This window comes from Engystomops pustulosus, unplaced genomic scaffold (assembly GCF_040894005.1).
Source record: "Engystomops pustulosus unplaced genomic scaffold, aEngPut4.maternal MAT_SCAFFOLD_109, whole genome shotgun sequence".
Lineage (NCBI taxonomy): Eukaryota > Metazoa > Chordata > Amphibia > Anura > Leptodactylidae > Engystomops > Engystomops pustulosus.
Genome location: NW_027284991.1, coordinates 43856 through 63206, shown reverse-complemented (window position 1 = coordinate 63206; position 19351 = coordinate 43856). Strand labels below are relative to the sequence as shown.

The following is a 19351-nucleotide window of genomic DNA, read 5'->3' as shown; positions in this document are numbered from 1 at the left end:
AGTTCACCTTCTTCTTCCTGGTGCATGTAAGTGCATTGTCCATGTATAATGTGCTGTGTGGGGAGTCACTAAGATCCTGCACCCGATATCCTACATGTGTCGCTCCCAGAGCACATCTTTGTGTGTTAGCTGTCTCAGTCGCTCACACATGTCTCTTAGATGCTTGCACCCAGGGTAAGTCCGGACACTTTAGCCCAGAACTTTAGCTTCACCATCCGTAATCAGTGCCATCTGCACCAGTCCAGCCTGCATCTACTATCAGGGTGTGTGTAACCTTCCTGTGGACCACTCCCCAAGACCACTCCAGTAATCCGAATCAGCTGTTATATTTGGCCGTTGCCTGCTGTTGAATAAAGAACTGTAAGTTGATTTGCACAGCGTTGCCTCCGTCTGATCCCTGGATACGGCTGCTTACCACCACGGGCTTCCCCATCCATTACCCAGGGACATATCTTACAGACACTAAGGGGTTTCCCCAGGGAGAACCAGTACATCAGCCTCTCCCTCATTTCTTGCACACAGAACCTGCTGGAGACCTGCCAGGTTGTAGGACAGCCCTCCGGTCCCCATACCAAGCACCGTGACATCAGCGTGCCCTAGGCCACAACCGCCAGCCACTCCGGTATTCTGGGCCCCGGCTGCCTCCAGGCCCCAAGAATAGGCTAGGCCCCGGTGGATAATGTTGCAAGTGGCGTCACGAACAGGATATTTACTTCTGTGCCTTCTGCTGGCAATTTGTACTGTCATTTATAAAGACTGTGCTGCCTAACCCTGCTGCATCCGGGTTAAGGCCCAAGTGATTGTGATATACAAGATAGACTGTGTTAGTTAACTGCCATGTGCTATAGAGCGCTGCTCCAGCACCCATAAGGTTAATTCCTGCAAAGCTCTAACGCTGTAAGCGTTAACTTCTACAAAAGACTGTGGCGCAGCAATGAATTCCAGCCCGCCAAAATCCTCACTGGCAGGAAACCCAGGCTGCTCACTGAGCTCCACCAACGCACAAGTAGCGCAAATCCTGCAGGAGAAAATTGAGCCCGCCACAGCTCCTGGCGAGAAGAACCCCAGCTCCACCACCGGGTGGGAGGACTTTCTGCTGCACCTCAATATTGGAGAGGAGCTCCAGCGTGCCACGTGCAATTACCAGGAGACCACAACTGCTCCCCCTGGAAGATACGCCCGAATTCCTTGAGGCATTCGAAACCATCATCGTGCTGGTAGCGCTTCTCATCCGGAAGCCATTCGCCTCTCACCAGTTTCATCACGGACTAACCCAGGCCTCCGTCCTGAATAAATACCTGCGGTCAGTGACGGAACGGGGCTCCCTACCTGGGTGGTTCCTGCTACCTCTACCGGCAACCATGCTGGTGAAGAGAGTCTGGACTGGAGTTCCCCTGCAAGAGCTCCAAGAAGCAACCCCAGGGGAGACTGTGGCCCCTACTCTGAAGCCGGAGATGACCCCCAAGGTATCGGAACCTGGTGGCGTCTGCCAATGCTCCCGCGAAGTCCAAACCTGTGGCCCAGGAGACACACCCAGCACCTCAGTAGCCACGTGGATGCGGTGAAACGCTCCATCTTAGGCTACGTGCACACTGCCGTGTGCCCGCCGCACCGTAGCACGGCAGGCACACGGCAGCGTACGGGGAGAGGAGGAGGAGGTGAGCGCCGCTCACCCCTGCCCCTCTCCATAGGAACATATGGGCCATGGCCTATCTTTTCCCAGGCTACGGAGCGGTACGGTGCCGCACGTGTGCTGCACCCTACCGCTCCCATACCATGCCGTGATCCCATAGAAGTGTATGGGGGACGTATATCGGCCGTATATACGTCCCCCATACATGTGTGTGAATGCAGCCTAAGATCAGTGTCGCCTAGAGTGGGAGGCCCAACACTTCGTGGCTGGTCGACCCTTCGTGCCTGGGTGCAGTGGGACCATACAAAAGGGCAAGTAGGGGCCTTCGACAAAAGAAAGGGGTACATGTTCGCCAATGAGGACTATACCGGGTGGGAGGTGTTAATCCCCCGCCTTTCCGTCAAGCAACCTGACCTCCCGGAGTGACTCCATAAACTCAAGCCGGGAGAGTGGACCGCGTTTAGCCTCCAGGAAGGGCCATGGGAGCCCTGGGCTTCCAGAGTCACCCGGATTCTGGACCCTGAAGAGCCTTTATACTGCGACCACTCTCCAGAGGACTTATGCCTGGAACCTCCCATCCCTTCCCGGGCTGAAACTCCCTAGGCAGTGAACCACATAAGTGCCCTGTCCACAGTGATTGTGAGCATGGGTCCCATCGCCATCCATGGACCAGGTCTGGTGCAGGGGAGCACCACGGCCATCTCTCCAGCCGCCTTTTGCCGGATCCCAGGGGTCCTCTGTGGCAGGAGATGGTCCAGCGGATGAGCTTTCTCCGGATTCCGCAGCAGGAGACCCTTGTCCGGCGGCTTCTTATTAGTGGGGTAATGACCCGACCCTGGAAGACTTGGAGGATGTGGAGGGAGCTTTGGCGCTGTCACAAGCTCCCATCTACTGGTTTCTAGACCCATCCATGGCTGCGGGCCCCACAAAACGGCCAGCTGGTGAGGTAGACATTCTGGAGGCCAGCATTCCTGCTCCTTAACCTCAGGAGACCAGTTATGACGCAGAGAAACCTGCTTTTCCCAAGATCCCCACTGGGTGTCCCCAGCCAGCTGCAGCCCCACCATGGGATCCAGATCTGGATACTTCAGACTCAGATGGTGAGTAGTACCCTGATGGGCTGAAGCCCATTATCATCTTGTTACCCTTGCTTTTGATATTTTTCTCCCAGTTGGGTTGCGCCCCCTATTCCAAAAGAGACAGAGACTTTCCTGGGCTCCTTTATTCCTAAAAAGTCAAGAGACTCTCCTTGAACAGCTCCCCAGTTGTGCTTTGAAAGCTCCCCTCTCTGCTGACTGCAGAGCAACAACTGCTTTTTCAAAGGATGGTGTCCCTCACATCAAGAGGAGATCCTTTGTATATTTTTGCTTTATGGGATGGACTCGATGTACGTGAGCTCTCTGAGAGACTGATAGCCGATACGCTTTGAGGAAAAAGTCTATTTATTTGCACTTTATGCCTTCCCTTGAAGGAAACTGACATTTTTTTTCTATGTGCTTATTTTTGCCTTCTCTTTCAAGTCAAAGTAACTGTCTATTTGCTACTATACATATTATGCCTTTCTTTACAGGAAATGGACATTTCTATTCTTGCTACTAAAAGTAGCCATTATCTTATTTGTAACATTATGTAACATTTCTAAGCATTGTACCGATTGGGCTGTTTAAGCCAATGTGATGTTTGCATCAATTAACAATTGCTATATGTGAGTTTGCACTCACCCTTTTAAAGGCTTTGCAGCCAGGAGGATAGGACTGAGTCGGACCGTCTTTGTATTTCTGACCGCAGGCTTATGCCTCAAGCCAAAACTTTTTGTGGGTCTCTGTAAACTGCAGGTGTCTAAGCAGTGACACCTATACCCCATACACTAAGGGTAAGACCGTCAGATGGCAGCTATACCATATGTACTGTATGTACTATGTATGTTTAGGATGATGCCAACTAGGTGACGTGTCCTTGGTGCAGGGAGTGGATTACAGGACATGACACCAAGAAAACAGTTGGTTTAAGGGCGTTAGCTACCAACTGTATTGTCCTCACTTATGTTACTTAGGCTATATTCACACTGCCGTTGCCCGCCCGTACCGTACCGTAGCGGGCAACGGCAGTGTACGGGGAGAGGAGGAGGAGGTGAGCGCAGCTCACCCCCGCCCCTCTCCATAGCAACCTATGGCGCACGGCGCCGTATTACGGGAAAAGATAGGACACGTGCGGCACCATACCGCTCCCGTAGGGTGCCGTGCGCCCATAGAAGTGTATGGGGGACGTATATCGGCCGTATATACGTCGGCCGTATATACGTCCCCCATACGTTAGTGTGAATGTAGCCTTAGTCCAACACCAACCCCAGTTCCCATAGCCAAGACCGTGGGCGGTTTGTCTCCCCTACATCTGCACATAGCCCAGCACTTCACCAGAAGTGCTTTACTTTTGCACCCCTACAGTTTGTAGTGTGCGTGGACCATCTGGAAGCTTTAAGCTGCTGAACGGCTTTAGTCTATATCCCCAACCGGTCCATAGACGAGATGTGGACGGCTTGTTCAATTACCAAGGGGGTATGCAACACCCCTTCCAATGCATAGCATAGGTGGTTGCGAATAGCGCCTTCTTCTGGTCAGCCTGGTAAGCCTGCTCAACACATCTAGATGCTACCTCTAGGAGAACTTAGTGATTGCAGCTGTAGCCACTGCCTGGTAAGGCAACAGTTAATATTGTGATATGTGATTGTCCCATTATGTTCTCGTGCTAACACCTGACCAGGGAGTATAATAAACCCCTTCTGGGCGGAAGCACAGGGTCTGTCTGCCTCAGCCACTGTCCTAATTCCAGGAACTTCAGGTGTCCCATGCCATCACCTGGCACCCAGGGCAAGTCCAGAGACATAAGCCCAGAGCCGAAATCCACCACCCGGACTCCATCTGCATCTGTAACCTTTCTGTGGAGTGGCTCTCCATGACTCTACCAGTTTAAGAAATCTGCAGTTATGGTTTTGGCCGTTGCCTGCTGCTGTTCAATAAAGAACTGTAAGTTGATTTGCACAATGATGCCTCCGTCTGATCCCTGGATATGGCTGTTTCCACCACAGGCTCCCCATCCACTACCCAAGGACCTATCTTACAGACACCTCAGGGAGAACCAGTACATCAGCCTCTCCCTCCATATTTCTTGCACACACCACCTGCTGGAGAGCTGCCAGGCTGTAGGACAGCCCTTCGGTCCCCATACCAAGCACCGTGACATCAACACGCCCTAGGCAGCAACCGCCAGCCACTCCGGTATTTTGGGCCCCGGCTGCCTCCAGGCCCCAAGAGAAGGCTAGGCCCCAGTGGGGTGTGTTGCACTAGTGTCCGTGTCTGCCAACAAGTTGCTCCATACTTTACTGTACACACCCAGAAGTAGTGAGACCCCCTACAGGCCACAACAGCACATGACATATTGCTACACTAGCCACGCCCCCGAGGAGACACTCACCCCACAGCGGCAGGCTGAAGCGCTGCTGGATGCCGCAGATCTCGCGCACCCATGAGTTCTTGATGATGACGGTCCGCGCCTGCAGCACGTATTTGCGCACCGAGTCCTCACGCTCATGCCAGATCTCGAAGGCGCGGTCATCGCCCTCCACCTGGTCATTCACATCAATGTTTGTCAGCTGAGGAGCAAGCAATCAAGGGTTAATAGAGGGGAGTGTCACAGACACTCAAAGTATGTAAACCCCAAACCTCATGTACATCATGACTTTTACTCCATTCACATCCAAAACTGCATCTGGTTCCTACTGCAATAAGTCACCACAAAAGCCACAACATGTGGACAATAATGGAGACCAAACAGATCTACGACACAGCATGAATGCTGCTGCAGCTCTGGATGTGACTAGTGAATAAGACATGAAGAGACAGCTCCTACCTTCATCATGTTCTTGAAGATGTAGCTGTACGTGTCCGTCCTGGTGTCTTTCTTGGGTTTACAGATGATGAGGTAATTCTTAAACAGAAAGACGTGACGGTTGTGGCCCTTCCAGGCCATCCGGGCCCCTGGGGCTCCTTCCCAGACAATAAAGTGGCCCTAAAACCAAGGACAATGAAGATGAAACACAGCAGAAAGGTGACCCCTAACAAAGACAGGGCTCCTCAAGGGAAGCTCAGGCAGAAGTCCCGCCCATGAGGAGCTGTGTCCTTAACTCCACCCACCCATCACCCAGAAGTTGTGATCCTGTGTAACTCCACCCATTCAGAATCACAAGTGGGAGGAGCCTATGCGGGGTGACTACCTGTCGGATGGGCTCTCCCAGTGCCTCCAGGGTCCCGGGGTAGTTCTCCATCAGTGACACGTGCAGGAAGTTCTCGGCTCTTCGGCTCAGTGCAGACACGATGGAGTAGGCCTGCTCCAGCAGCGCACAGTTCTTGCCATTCCGCGCCTTATTCCGGATCATCTCCTGCACAAAGAGGAAAAGAAGAAGTTGCTACTGACCCCTATAGACAGAGGGTCACATCCTAAGACCCTCTATATAAATATATAGACCCCCAAATATATATACACAGAGGAAAGTCCTCAGCAGCACAATGCAAAAACATCCCAGACATAGGGAGGCGCCGCGCCTCAAACCTCGGACAGGAGAGATGAGCCGGCACTGGCCAGTCCATTGGGTGAAACAAGAAGTGATGCGTTTATTCCATGCGCCACGTTTCCGTGGTCGCCCCTTTTCTCCAGCACAGGATATGACAGCCCCGGTCACACATCTGTAATACAACGACGCCAGAACAGGAACCTAACGAGGGAGGACACATTCAGGCGACAATCTGACGCTGCGTCTGTATCTACGGTAAAACACACGAATCCGCGTCTCCCACATTGTACGGCGCACGTCCGGAAGTCACCCTGCGAATGCGCAGAGGGGGATCGGAATCGCCATCTATGAGAAGGGCCACAGGATAATATTATAGTCCCAGTTCTTACACGTGACAGAAGTAATAATCTTATAATGAGGTGCGGATCCTCGATATAACCCGTAGGCAGACGTAGCGTGGTGCCAGGTCTAAGCCATCGGCAATCTGTATCACACAGACCGTCGCAGTTATCACACAGACCGTCGCAGTTATCGCACAGACCATCGCAGTTATCGCACAGACCATCGCAGTTATCGCACAGACCATCGCAGTTATCGCACGGACCGTCGCAGTTATCACACAGACCGTCGCAGTTATCACACAGACCATCGCAGTTATCACACAGACCATCGCAGTTATCACACAGACCATCGCAGTTATCACACAGACCATCGCAGTTATCACACAGACCGTCGCAGTTATCGCACAGACCATCGCAGTTATCGCACAGACCATCGCAGTTATCGCACAGACCATCGCAGTTATCGCACAGACCGTCGCAGTTATCGCACGGACCGTCGCAGTTATCGCACGGACCGTCGCAGTTATCGCACAGACCATCGCATTTATCGCACAGACCATCGCAGTTATCGCACAGACCGTCGCAGTTATCGCACGGACCGTCGCAGTTATCGCACGGACCGTCGCAGTTATCGCACGGGCCGTCGCAGTTTTCGAACGGACCGTCGCAGTTATCGCACAGACCGTCGCAGTTATCGCACAGACCTTCGCAGTTATCGCAAAGACCGTCGCAGTTATGGCACGGACCATCGCAGTTATGGCACAGACCATCGCAGTTATGGCACAGACCATCGCAGTTATGGCACAGACCATCGCAGTTATCGCACAGACCATCGCAGTTATGGCACAGACCATCGCAGTTATCACACAGACCATCGCAGTTATCGCACAGACCATCGCAGTTATCGCACAGACCATCGCAGTTATCGCACAGCCCATCGCAGTTATGGCACAGACCATCGCAGTTATCGCACAGTTATCGCACAGACCATCGCAGTTATCGCACAGACCATCGCAGTTATCGCACAGACCATCGCAGTTATCGCACAGACCATCGCAGTTATCACACAGACCATCGCAGTTATCACACAGACCATCGCAGTTATCACACAGACCATCGCAGTTATCGCACAGACCATCGCAGTTATGGCACAGACCATCGCAGTTATCGCACAGTTATCGCACAGACCATCGCAGTTATCGCACAGACCATCGCAGTTATCGCACAGACCATCGCAGTTATCGCACAGACCGTCGCAGTTATCACACAGACCATCACAGTTATCACACAGACCGTCGCAGTTATGGCACAGACCATCGCAGTTATCACACAGACCATCGCAGTTATCACACAGACCATCGCAGTTATGGCACAGACCATCGCAGTTATCGCACAGACCATCACAGTTATCACACAGACCGTCGCAGTTATGGCACAGACCATCGCAGTTATCACACAGACCATCGCAGTTATCACACAGACCATCGCAGTTATGGCACAGACCATCGCAGTTATCACACAGACCATCGCAGTTATCACACAGACCATCGCAGTTATCACACAGACCGTCGCAGTTATCACACAGACCATCGCAGTTATCACACAGACCGTCGCAGTTATCACACAGACCGTCGCAGTTATGGCACAGACCATCGCAGTTATCGCACGGACCATCGCAGTTATCACACAGACCATCGCAGTTATCACACAGACCGTCGCAGTTATCACACAGACCATCGCAGTTATCACACAGACCGTCGCAGTTATCACACAGACCATCGCAGTTATCACACAGATCATCGCAGTTATCACACAGACCATCGCAGTTATCACACAGACCATCGCAGTTATCACACAGACCATCGCAGTTATCACACAGACCGTCGCAGTTATCACACAGACCGTCGCAGTTATCACACAGACCATCGCAGTTATCACACAGACCGTCGCAGTTATCACACAGACCGTCGCAGTTATCACACAGACCATCACAGTTATCACACAGACCGTCGCAGTTATGGCACAGACCATCGCAGTTATCACACAGACCATCGCAGTTATCACACAGACCGTCGCAGTTATCACACAGACCGTCGCAGTTATGGCACAGACCGTCGCAGTTATGGCACAGACCGTCGCAGTTATGGCACAGACCGTCGCAGTTATCACACAGACCGTCGCAGTTATCACACAGACCGTCGCAGTTATGGCACAGACCGTCGCAGTTATGGCACAGACCGTCGCAGTTATGGCACAGACCGTCGCAGTTATGGCACAGACCATCGCAGTTATCACACAGACCGTCGCAGTTATCATACAGACCGTCGCAGTTATCACACAGACCGTCGCAGTTATCACACAGACCATCGCAGTTATCACACAGAATATCGCAGTTATCACACAGACCATCGCAGTTATCGCACAGACCATCGCAGTTATCGCACAGTTATCCCGCGGTTAGCCGCAGTGCACACTTATTGGCACTGGTGATTTATGGGAGATTGTCATGTGGTCAGATGGAACCAAAGTAGAAACACAACTCGTGGTGTTTGGAGGAGAGTGACTGCCGAGTTACATCCAGGGATCACCTACCTACTGTACAGCCGGGGGCGGGGCACCGGACCACTGATCCGTGTACATCAGAGAGTGAATGGGGCCACTGATGAAACGTGGCCGGGTCCCTCAGCAGGACAATGATACCAACACACGGCCAGGACAACTAGGAGCCGCTTCATAGGAAGCATCAAGGTCCTGGGAGGCCTCGCCGGGCTCCACCTCTCACCCCATAGAAAACCTGGATATGAAAGTAGCAGCAGCGTGTACCTACCTTGTGAAGACTTACAGAAAACCTCGCAACAAAGGAAATAAAGTATCGAGAGGAACTTTTGTTATAGACCAAAAAACCTCCCACCAGGATTTGCAAATAAATTCTTTAAAAATGGGATTTTCTGGATTTATCTCTTTTTGTCTCCTAGTTGAGGTTCTACCTGTGGTGTCACTTACCGGCCTCATCCTTATACGAGGGAGAACTTGTACAAGTGGTGGCTGAATGTTCCACACTGTGGGATCAGCGGCTTCTTACCTTCAGAATGACCTGATAGCGCTGGATCCTGGTGATGGGTCGCTCCAGGTAATGCTGCAGAGGGGGCGGCGGGGGCTTAGAGGGGTCTGACAGCGCCAGGGTATCCTCCGTGTAATTCTGAAGAGATGGAGAGATGAGAGATGGAGAGATGAGAGATGGAGAGATGAGAGATGGAGAGATGAGAGATGGAGAGATCAGAGATGGAGACATCAGAGATGGAGACATCAGAGATGGAGACATACGAGATGGAGAGATACGAGATGGAGAGATACGAGATGGAGAGATACGAGATGGAGAGATAAGAGATGGAGAGATAAGAGATGGAGAGATAAGAGATGGAGAGATAAGAGATGGAGAGACAAGAGATGGAGAGACAAGAGATGGAGAGACAAGAGATGGAGAGATCAGAGATGGAGAGATCAGAGATGGAGAGATCAGAGACGGAGAGATCAGAGACGGAGAGATCAGAGACGGAGAGATCAGAGACGGAGAGATCAGAGACGGAGAGATCAGAGACGGAGAGATCAGAGACGGAGAGATCAGAGACGGAGAGATCAGAGACGGAGAGATCAGAGATGGAGAGATCAGAGATGGAGAGACACGAGATGGAGAGACACGAGATGGAGAGACACGAGATGGAGAGACAAGAGATGGAGAGACAAGAGATGGAGAGACACGAGATGGAGAGACACGAGATGGAGAGACACGAGATGGAGAGACAAGAGATGGAGAGACAAGAGATGGAGAGACAAGAGATGGAGAGATCAGAGATGGAGAGATGAGAGATAAGAGATGGAGAGACAAGAGATGGAGAGACAAGAGATGGAGAGACAAGAGATGGAGAGACAAGAGATGGAGAGACAAGAGATGGAGAGACAAGAGATGGAGAGACAAGAGATGGAGAGACAAGAGATGGAGAGATCAGAGATGGAGAGATCAGAGATGGAGAGATCAGAGATGGAGAGATCAGAGATGGAGAGATCAGAGACGGAGAGATCAGAGACAGATAATTGGGATGGGTTAGATACTTTGTAGAACTCCTGGATGGCGTCGTTGACCACCACGGACTCGGCCTGCACGCGCCCCACCAGATACATGATGTACTTGTTGAATTCGTCCTCGTTGCGGATGAAGCACATGGCGATGTCGTCGTCCGTGTCGCTCTTCTTCAGTTCTTGGAGGAATGTTCTATGAGCAGAGAAATGTTTGTGGATGGCCGGACGCGGATCCTCGGATACTTACTTTTCTTCTCTACACTGACCTGGTATGGAAGCCCCCGATGTCACTGATGTTCCTGAAGATGACGGACTTCTGGGTGGCCACGGCCTCAGGAAGATCTGTGCAGCTCTCGGTGTGACTAAGGTGATGGGTCTGGAGGAATTGCAGGTCTCTTACGTATTCCTTCTCTGAGCTCAGCAGCTCTTGGATCAAAGTGCTGAGAGGAAGAACCAGCAGAGCTGACACTCATTGATGGCAGGGTTCACGATTGAGATGTTTTATGGAAACATGTTAGTGCGGCCAATTGGTGTCACACGGATCTTAACCCAAGCCCCATGTGGTGCTGAACACTCAGTAAAATACACTCCTCCTGCCTCCTCCTGTACCCTGATGTTCTCTGCTGCACCCATTTGTTGCCCCTTGCCGACTCCTGCTTCACCACCCTCGTGTCGCCTAATCCTCCTGCTGGCCCCAACTGCCTCCTGCCGCCTCCTCCTCCCCCTGGCCCCAACAGTATCCTGCCTCCTCCTCCTCCTGCTGGCCCCAACAGCCTCCTGCAGTCTCCTCCTCCTGCAGGCCCCAACTGCCTCCTGCAGTCTCCTCCTCCTGCAGGCCCCAACTGCCTCCTGCAGTCTCCTCCTCCTGCTGGCCCCAACAGCCTCCTGCCGCCTCCTCCTCCTGCTGGCCCCAACAGCCTCCTGCCGCCTCCTCCTCCTGCTGGCCCCAACAGCCTCCTGTCGCCTCCTCCTCCTGCTGGCCCCAACACCCTCCTGCCACCTCCTCCTCCTGCTGGCCCCAACAGCCTCCTGCCGCCTCCTCCTCCCCCTGGGCCCAACAGCCTCCTGACGCCTCCTCCTCCTGCTGGCCCCAACAGCCTCCTGCAGTCTCCTCCTCCTGCTGGCCCCAACAGCCTCCTGCCGCCTCCTCCTCCCACTGGCCCCAACAGCCTCCTGCCGCCTCCTCCTCCTGCTGGCCCCAATAGCCTCCTGCCTCCTTCTCCTCCTGCTGGCCCCAACAGCCTCCTGCCGCCTCCTCCTCCTGCTGGCCCCAACAGCCTCCTGCCCCCTCCTCCTCCTGCTGGCCCCAACAGCCTCCTGCCGCCTCCTCCTCCTGCTGGCCCCAACAGCCTCCTGCCCCCTCCTCCTCCTACTGGCCCCAACAGCCTCCTGCCGCCTCCTCCTCCCCCTGGCCCCAACAGTCTCCTGCTGCCTCCTCCTCCCCCTGGCCCCAACAGCCTCCTGCAGTCTCCTCCTCCTGCTGGCCCCAACTACCTCCTGCCGCCTCCTCCTCCTGCTGGCCCCAACAGCCTCCTGCCGCCTCCTCCTCCTGCTGGCCCCAACAGCCTCCTGTTGCCTCCTCCTCCTGCTGGCCCCAACACCCTCCTGCCACCTCCTCCTCCTGCTGGCCCCAACAGCCTCCTGCCGCCTCCTCCTACCACTGGCCCCAACAGCCTCCTGCCGCCTCCTCCTCCCACTGGCCCCAACAGCCTCCTGCCGCCTCCTCCTCCCCCTGGCCCCAACAGTCTCCTGCTGCCTCCTCCTCCTGCTGGCCCCAACAGCCTCCTGCTGCCATTCTTCTCCTGCTGGCCCCAACAGCCTCCTGCCGCCTCCTCCTCCTGCTGGCCCCAACAGATTTCTGCTGCCTCCTCCTCCTGCTGGCCCCAACAGCCTCCTGCTGCCATTCTTCTCCTGCTGGCCTCAACAGCCTCCTGCTGCCTCCTCCTCCTGCTGGCCCCAACAGATTCCTGCTGCCTCCTCCTCCCACTGGCCCCAACAGCCTCCTGCTGCCATTCTTCTCCTGCTGGCCTCAACAGCCTCCTGCTGCCTCCTCCTCCCACTGGCCCCAACAGATTCCTGCTGCCTCCTCCTCCTGCTGGCCCCAACAGCCTCCTGCTGCCATTCTTCTCCTGCTGGCCTCAACAGCCTCCTGCTGCCTCCTCCTCCTGCTGGCCCCAACAGATTCCTGCTGCCTCCTCCTCCTGCTGGCCCCAACAGCCTCCTGCTGCCATTCTTCTCCTGCTGGCCTCAACAGCCTCCTGCTGCCTCCTCCTCCTGCTGGCCCCAACAGATTCCTGCTGCCTCCTCCTCCCACTGGCCCCAACAGCCTCCTGCTGCCATTCTTCTCCTGCTGGCCTCAACAGCCTCCTGCTGCCTCCTCCTCCCACTGGCCCCAACAGTCTCCTGCCGCCTCCTCCTCCCACTGGCCCCAACAGCCTCCTGCCGCCTCCTCCTCCTCCCACTGGCCCCAACAGCCGCCTGCCGCCTCCTCCTCCCACTGGCCCCAACAGCCGCCTCCTCCTCCCACTGGCCCCAACAGCCTCCTGCCGCCTCCTCCTCCCACTGGCCCCAACAGCCGCCTGCCGCCTCCTCCTCCCACTGGCCCCAACAGCCTCCTGCTGCCGCCTCCTCCCACTGGACCCAACAGCCTCCTGTCGCCTCCTTCTGCTTGCCCCTAATTCATGATGAGTCCTTAAGGGTAGGTGGGATATAAATACAGGCAGGAAAATGAATTTCTGTTTTGTTACATCCCTTCATTGTGTTGGCTCAGGGTGGGAGGATCTAATGTGCGGCAGTCCTGCTCCTCGCCACTGGAGGTTGCTATGTTTCCCTCAGATTGGTGCTTGTGTGTTGTATGCAGGCCATCCCATCTCCTCGGCTGGAGTACTGTGACAGATGTGTCAGTCTCCGGCCCCTGAGAACTCTGGTCCCACCCCTGGGGTATCACCTCTACTAAATCCATCGCCTTTGCCCATCTCCTGGCACCAGACTCACAGATACCAGAGATATCAGCGATAAAGCGGCATCATCGTTAGTAACGACGTCATCAATCTTGTGAGATTACCTGAGTTTCTTCTTGTATTCTTCTTCTGAGACCACCTCTCCTGGATGCTCCACCACATCTCCGGCGCCCCACTCTGGTGACAACTAGAAATAAAAATAATCATTTCTGACTCCTAAAAACTGCTGATCACTAACGAACGTGTGAATATAACGGACTGCGTGGGTGGGACATTACAGGGTGCACACCATATATGTCCGACAAGTGAAGCTCCACCTACGAGGAGAATCAGGGCCCCACATCAGAAGACATCCTACATCCTGTGGCTCCACCCCATTTGATTTGTTGCACTTGTGTCAGGCGTCAAATGATACTTACCTTCAGCCGCTTGTCCAGGTAGGCGGGGGACACCCAGCCCTGTCGGGAGGCACTAAATTTGGTAGGTTTAGTTCGGACAAGCCATTTTAGGGGATGAGCGGAGTCCAGCACCTCCACATACTGCCCCTCCTTCAGGGTGATCGTCTCCTTGTCGCCCGTAATGGGGTTATAATCTGCTGTCACCATGAAGATGTCGAAGATCTGTAAGCACACAAGAAGCAAAGTCTGAAGAAGACGTCTCCAGGCACAGAGAACACTGACCACCAGAGATCCCAGGACACAGATAGGACACTGACCACCAGAGATCCCAGGACACAGAGAACACTGACCACCAGAGATCTCCAGGCACAGAGAACACTGACCACCAGAGGTCTCCAGGCACAGAGAACACTGACCACCAGAGATCCCAGGACACAGATAGGACACTGACCACCAGAGGTCTCCAGGCACAGAGAACACTGACCATGAGAGATCCCAGGACACAGATAGGACACTGACCACCAGAGGTCTCCAGGCACAGAGAACACTGACCACCAGAGATCTCCAGGCACAGAGAACACTGACCACCAGAGATCCCAGGACACAGATAGGACACTGACCACCAGAGATCCCAGGACACAGAGAACACTGACCACCAGAGGTCTCCAGGCACAGAGAACACTGACCACCAGAGGTCTCCAGGCACAGAGAACACTGACCATCAGAGATCCCAGGACACTGGCGGTCAGTGTCCTATCTGTGTCCTGGGATCTCTGGTGGTCAGTGTTCTCTGTGCCTGGAGACCTCTGGTGATCAGTGTCCTATCTTTGTCCTGGGATCTCTGGTGGTCAGTGTTCTCTGTGCCTGGAGACCTCTGGTGGTCAGTGTTCTCTGTGCCTGGAGACCTCTGGCGGTCAGTGTCCTATCTGAGGTCTCCAGGCACAGAGAACACTGACCACCAGAGGTCTCCAGGCACAGAGAACACTGACCACCAGAGATCCCAGGACAAAGATAGGACACTGATCACCAGAGGTCTCCAGGCACAGAGAACACTGACCACCAGAGATCCCAGGACACAGATAGGACACTGACCACCAGAGGTCTCCAGGCACAGAGAACACTGACCATGAGAGATCCCAGGACACAGATAGGACACTGACCACCAGAGGTCTCCAGGCACAGAGAACACTGACCACCAGAGATCCCAGGACACAGATTGTGCCTGGAGACCTGTGGTGGTCAGTGTCCTGAGAACACTGACCACCAGAGGTCTCCAGGCACAGAGAACACTGACCACCAGAGGTCTCCAGGCACAGAGAACACTGACCACCAGAGGTCTCCAGGCACAGAGAACACTGACCACCAGAGGTCTCCAGGCACAGAGAACACTGACCACCAGAGGTCTCCAGGCACAGAGAACACTGACCATGAGAGATCCCAGGACACAGATAGGACTCTGACCACCAGAGGTCTCCAGGCACAGAGAACACTGACCATGAGAGATCCCAGGACACAGATAGGACACTGACCACCAGAGGTCTCCAGGAACAGAGAACACTGACCACCAGAGATCCCAGGACACAGATAGGACACTGACCACCAGAGGTCTCCAGGCACAGAGAATACTGACCACCAGAGGTCTCCAGGCACAGAGAACACTGACCACCAGAGGTCTCCAGGCACAGAGAACACTGACCACCAGAGGTCTCCAGGCACAGAGAACACTGACCACCAGAGGTCTCCAGGCACAGAGAACACTGACCACCAGAGGTCTCCAGGCACAGAGAACACTGACCACCAGAGGTCTCCAGGCACAGAGAACACTGACCACCAGAGGTCTCCAGGCACAGAGAACACTGACCACCAGAGGTCTCCAGGCACAGAGAACACTGACCACCAGAGGTCTCCAGGCACAGAGAACACTGACCACCAGAGATCCCAGGACACAGAGAACACTGACCACCAGAGGTCTCCAGGCACAGAGAACACTGACCACCAGAGATCCCAGGACACAGATAGGACACTGACCACCAGAGGTCTCCAGGCACAGAGAACACTGACCATGAGAGATCCCAGGACACAGAGAACACTGACCACCAGAGATCCCAGCACACAGATAGGACACTGACCACCAGAGGTCTCCAGGCACAGAGAACACTGACCACCAGAGATCTCCAGGCACAGAGAACACTGACCACCAGAGATCCCAGCACACAGATAGGACACTGACCACCAGAGGTCTCCAGGCACAGAGAACACTGACCACCAGAGATCTCCAGGCACAGAGAACACTGACCACCAGAGGTCTCCAGGCACAGAGAACACTGACCACCAGAGATCCCAGGACACAGAGAACACTGACCACCAGAGGTCTCCAGGCACAGAGAACACTGACCACCAGAGATCCCAGCACACAGATAGGACACTGACCACCAGAGGTCTCCAGGCACAGAGAACACTGACCACCAGAGGTTTTTTGACTGATCATTGAAGGTCTTTAGAGACCAAGGACCCTGAAAACTTGGGGTCTCAGGACACAGAAGACACTGACCACTAGAGTTTGCATTAAAAACTGTGACCACTGAATGTTGAGGTCTTCAGACATTACCTCTCCTCTGGCATCTCCGTCCTCAGACTCAGATGAAGACTCCATTGCGATGGAAGATGGCCTGGACCGGCCATGACGCGGGGAAGCGGACGGAGTCTTGGACTCATCATCACTATCCATACCCGGCATTCCAGGGACACGGAGGGAAGCTACCAAGACACAACAAGGCGGAATATCTTGAGGGACATGCTCCAGATGCATGTGAGGGCCCCCTGTGCTAATGGGAGCTGTAGTCATAAAATGTCTAATGGAATAGGCCACCTCGACCTCAGGGGAACGAGACCCCTTCTGCAGGTCAGGTGCCCTCCTGTTCCCCTACTGTTGTTTTGGCCCACCAATGCTGTGAGAGGATGGGTCTACCCTTGGTTGGGATCCAATTCTGCAAGGCCCGAGTTACACACTTCATCATGTGCTGGTAATATAGTACAGGGGCCACATGGGCCCTCTCCCTGCCTCCCGGAAAACCCCTTGTCAGCATGTCGTGGAGCCATGTGGTGGTCACCCAGGCACAATACCCAGCATGCCTTGTACCTTGACTGATCTTTGCAGAAACCATTTCTGTGATCTGTGATGTCAGTTTCTGGAAGAATTCCTCCGTCCCCATGTCCGTCAGAGAGATGTGCGGCTTTTGCGTCCTTCTGGCGTCACCTGTGGACACACAAAGGGTTAATACTCACCAACAATAATCACTCCCCCAACCCAGCGGGAGCACCCCAACACCCACCATCTGCCTCCGCCGCCTGCACCGAGATCTCAATATTCCTGCAAAAAAGAAAAGTGAGAATGAGTGGAGGCGAGGGTGAGTGAGGCGCCGGAGTGTGGGGGCGGGGTGAGGGTGAGTGAGGCGCCGGAGTGTGGGGGCGAGGTGAGGGTGAGTGAGGTGCCGGTGTGTGGGGGCGAGGTGAGGGTGAGTGAGGTGCCGGCGTGTGGGGGCGAGGTGAGGGTGAGTGAGGCGCCGGCGTGTGGGGGCGAGGTGAGGGTGAGTGAGGTGCCGGCGTGTGGGGGCGAGGTGAGGGTGAGTGAGGCGCTGGCGTGTGGGGGCGAGGTGAGGGTGAGTGAGGTGCCGGTGTGTGGGGGCGAGGTGAGGGTGAGTGAGGTGCCGGCGTGTGGGGGCGGGGTGAGGGTGAGTGAGGTGCCGGTGTGTGGGGGCGGGGTGAGGGTGAGTGAGGGTGAGTGAGGTGCCGGTGTGTGGGGGCGAGGTGAGGGTGAGTGAGGTGCCGGCGTGTGGGGGCGGGGTGAGGGTGAGTGAGGTGCCGGTGTGTGGGGGCGAGGTGAGGGTGAGTGAGGTGCCGGTGTGTGGGGGCGAGGTGAGGGTGAGTGAGGTGCCGGTGTGTGGGGGCGAGGTGAGGGTGAGTGAGGTGCCGGCGTGTGGGGGCGAGGTGAGGGTGAGTAAGGTGCCGGCATGTGGGGGCGAGGTGAGGGTGAGTGAGGTGCCGGCATGTGGGGGCGGGGTGAGGGTGAGTGAGGTGCCGGTATGTGTGTGGGCACGAGGCGAGGGTGAGTGAGGTGCCAGTGTGTGGGGGCGAGGTGAGGGTGAGTGAGGTGCCGGTGTGTGGGGGCGAGGTGAGGGTGAGTGAGGTGCCGGTGTGTGGGGGCGAGGTGAGGGTGAGTGAGGTGCCGGTGTGTGGGCACGAGGTGAGGGTGAGTGAGGTGCCGGTGTGTGGGGGCGAGGTGAGGGTGAGTGAGGTGCCAGTGTGTGGGCACGAGGTGAGGGTGAGTGAGGTGCCGGTGTGTGGGGGCGAGGTGAGGGTGAGTGAGGTGCCGGTGTGTGGGGGCGGGGTGAGGGTGAGTGAGGTGCCAGTGTGTGGGCACGAGGTGAGGGTGAGTGAGGTGCCGGTGTGTGGGGGCGAGGTGAGGGTGAGTGAGGTGCCAGTGTGTGGGCACGAGGTGAGGGTGAGTGAGGTGCCGGTGTGTGGGGGCGAGGTGAGGGTGAGTGAGGTGCCGGTGTGTGGGGGCGAGGTGAGGGTGAGTGAGGTGCCGGTGTGTGGGGGCGGGGTGAGGGTGAGTGAGGGTGAGTGAGGTGCCGGTGTGTGGGGGCGAGGTGAGGGTGAGTGAGGTGCCAGTGTGTGGGCACGAGGCGAGGGTGAGCGTGGCAGGGAAAAGTGATGGATAAGAGCCGCCCAGACCACAGATGGAGGTGACACTCGCCCCTTCCTCGTGTCTGTGGCGCCACATGATAAATAAAAGCAGCAAAGAGACATAATGGAAAACTGGAGAACGATGTGTCACCCAGGGGCCAATTTGTCACCCAGGGGCCAATGTGTCACCCAGGGGCCAATGTGTCACCCAGGGGCCAATGTGTCACCCAGGGGCCATTGTGTCACCCACGGGCCAATGTGTCACCCCAGGGGCCAATGTACAATGTTATCTAAAAACTGGTATACACATGTGGCATGACACAGCGGTGGCCCGGGGCCCTGTACTCACCCCGGCACAGAGGACCTCAGAACGTCCTTCACAATCTTGTCCGCTTCTGCGAGGATCTTTGCTTCCTTCTCTGTAACACAAGAACAAGGATCATAGACTGGCACCGTCCCCTCTCCTCACCGCAGTGACTGGCACCGTCCCCTCTCCTCACCCCAGTGACTGGCACCGTCCCCTCTCCTCACCGCAGTGACTGGCACCGTCCCCTCTCCTCACCCCAGTGACTGGCACCGCCCCCTCTCCTCACCCCAGTGACTGGCACCGTCCACTCCCCTCACCCCAGTGACTGGCACCGTCCCCTCCCCTCACCCCAGTGACTGGCACCGTCCCCTCCCCTCACCCC

At 55.4% G+C, this 19351-nt stretch overlaps 1 protein-coding gene across 1 annotated transcript in view; it reads right to left on the bottom strand.

Annotated features, from left to right (window-relative positions):
* Positions 1-19351, bottom strand: part of LOC140107062 (obscurin-like) — a gene marked incomplete at its 5' end in the record, with an annotated part of 89565 nt that overhangs the window by 32416 nt on the left and 37798 nt on the right. Inside the window, 12 exons of the mRNA XM_072131630.1 lie at positions 5105-5282; positions 5540-5698; positions 5904-6068; positions 9624-9740; positions 10652-10811; positions 10885-11058; positions 13683-13765; positions 13998-14198; positions 16585-16733; positions 17116-17232; positions 17309-17346; positions 19012-19081. Of these exons, the coding sequence (XP_071987731.1) occupies positions 5105-5282; positions 5540-5698; positions 5904-6068; positions 9624-9740; positions 10652-10811; positions 10885-11058; positions 13683-13765; positions 13998-14198; positions 16585-16733; positions 17116-17232; positions 17309-17346; positions 19012-19081 (1611 nt within the window). The remainder of the gene's footprint in view (positions 1-5104; positions 5283-5539; positions 5699-5903; positions 6069-9623; positions 9741-10651; positions 10812-10884; positions 11059-13682; positions 13766-13997; positions 14199-16584; positions 16734-17115; positions 17233-17308; positions 17347-19011; positions 19082-19351) is intronic.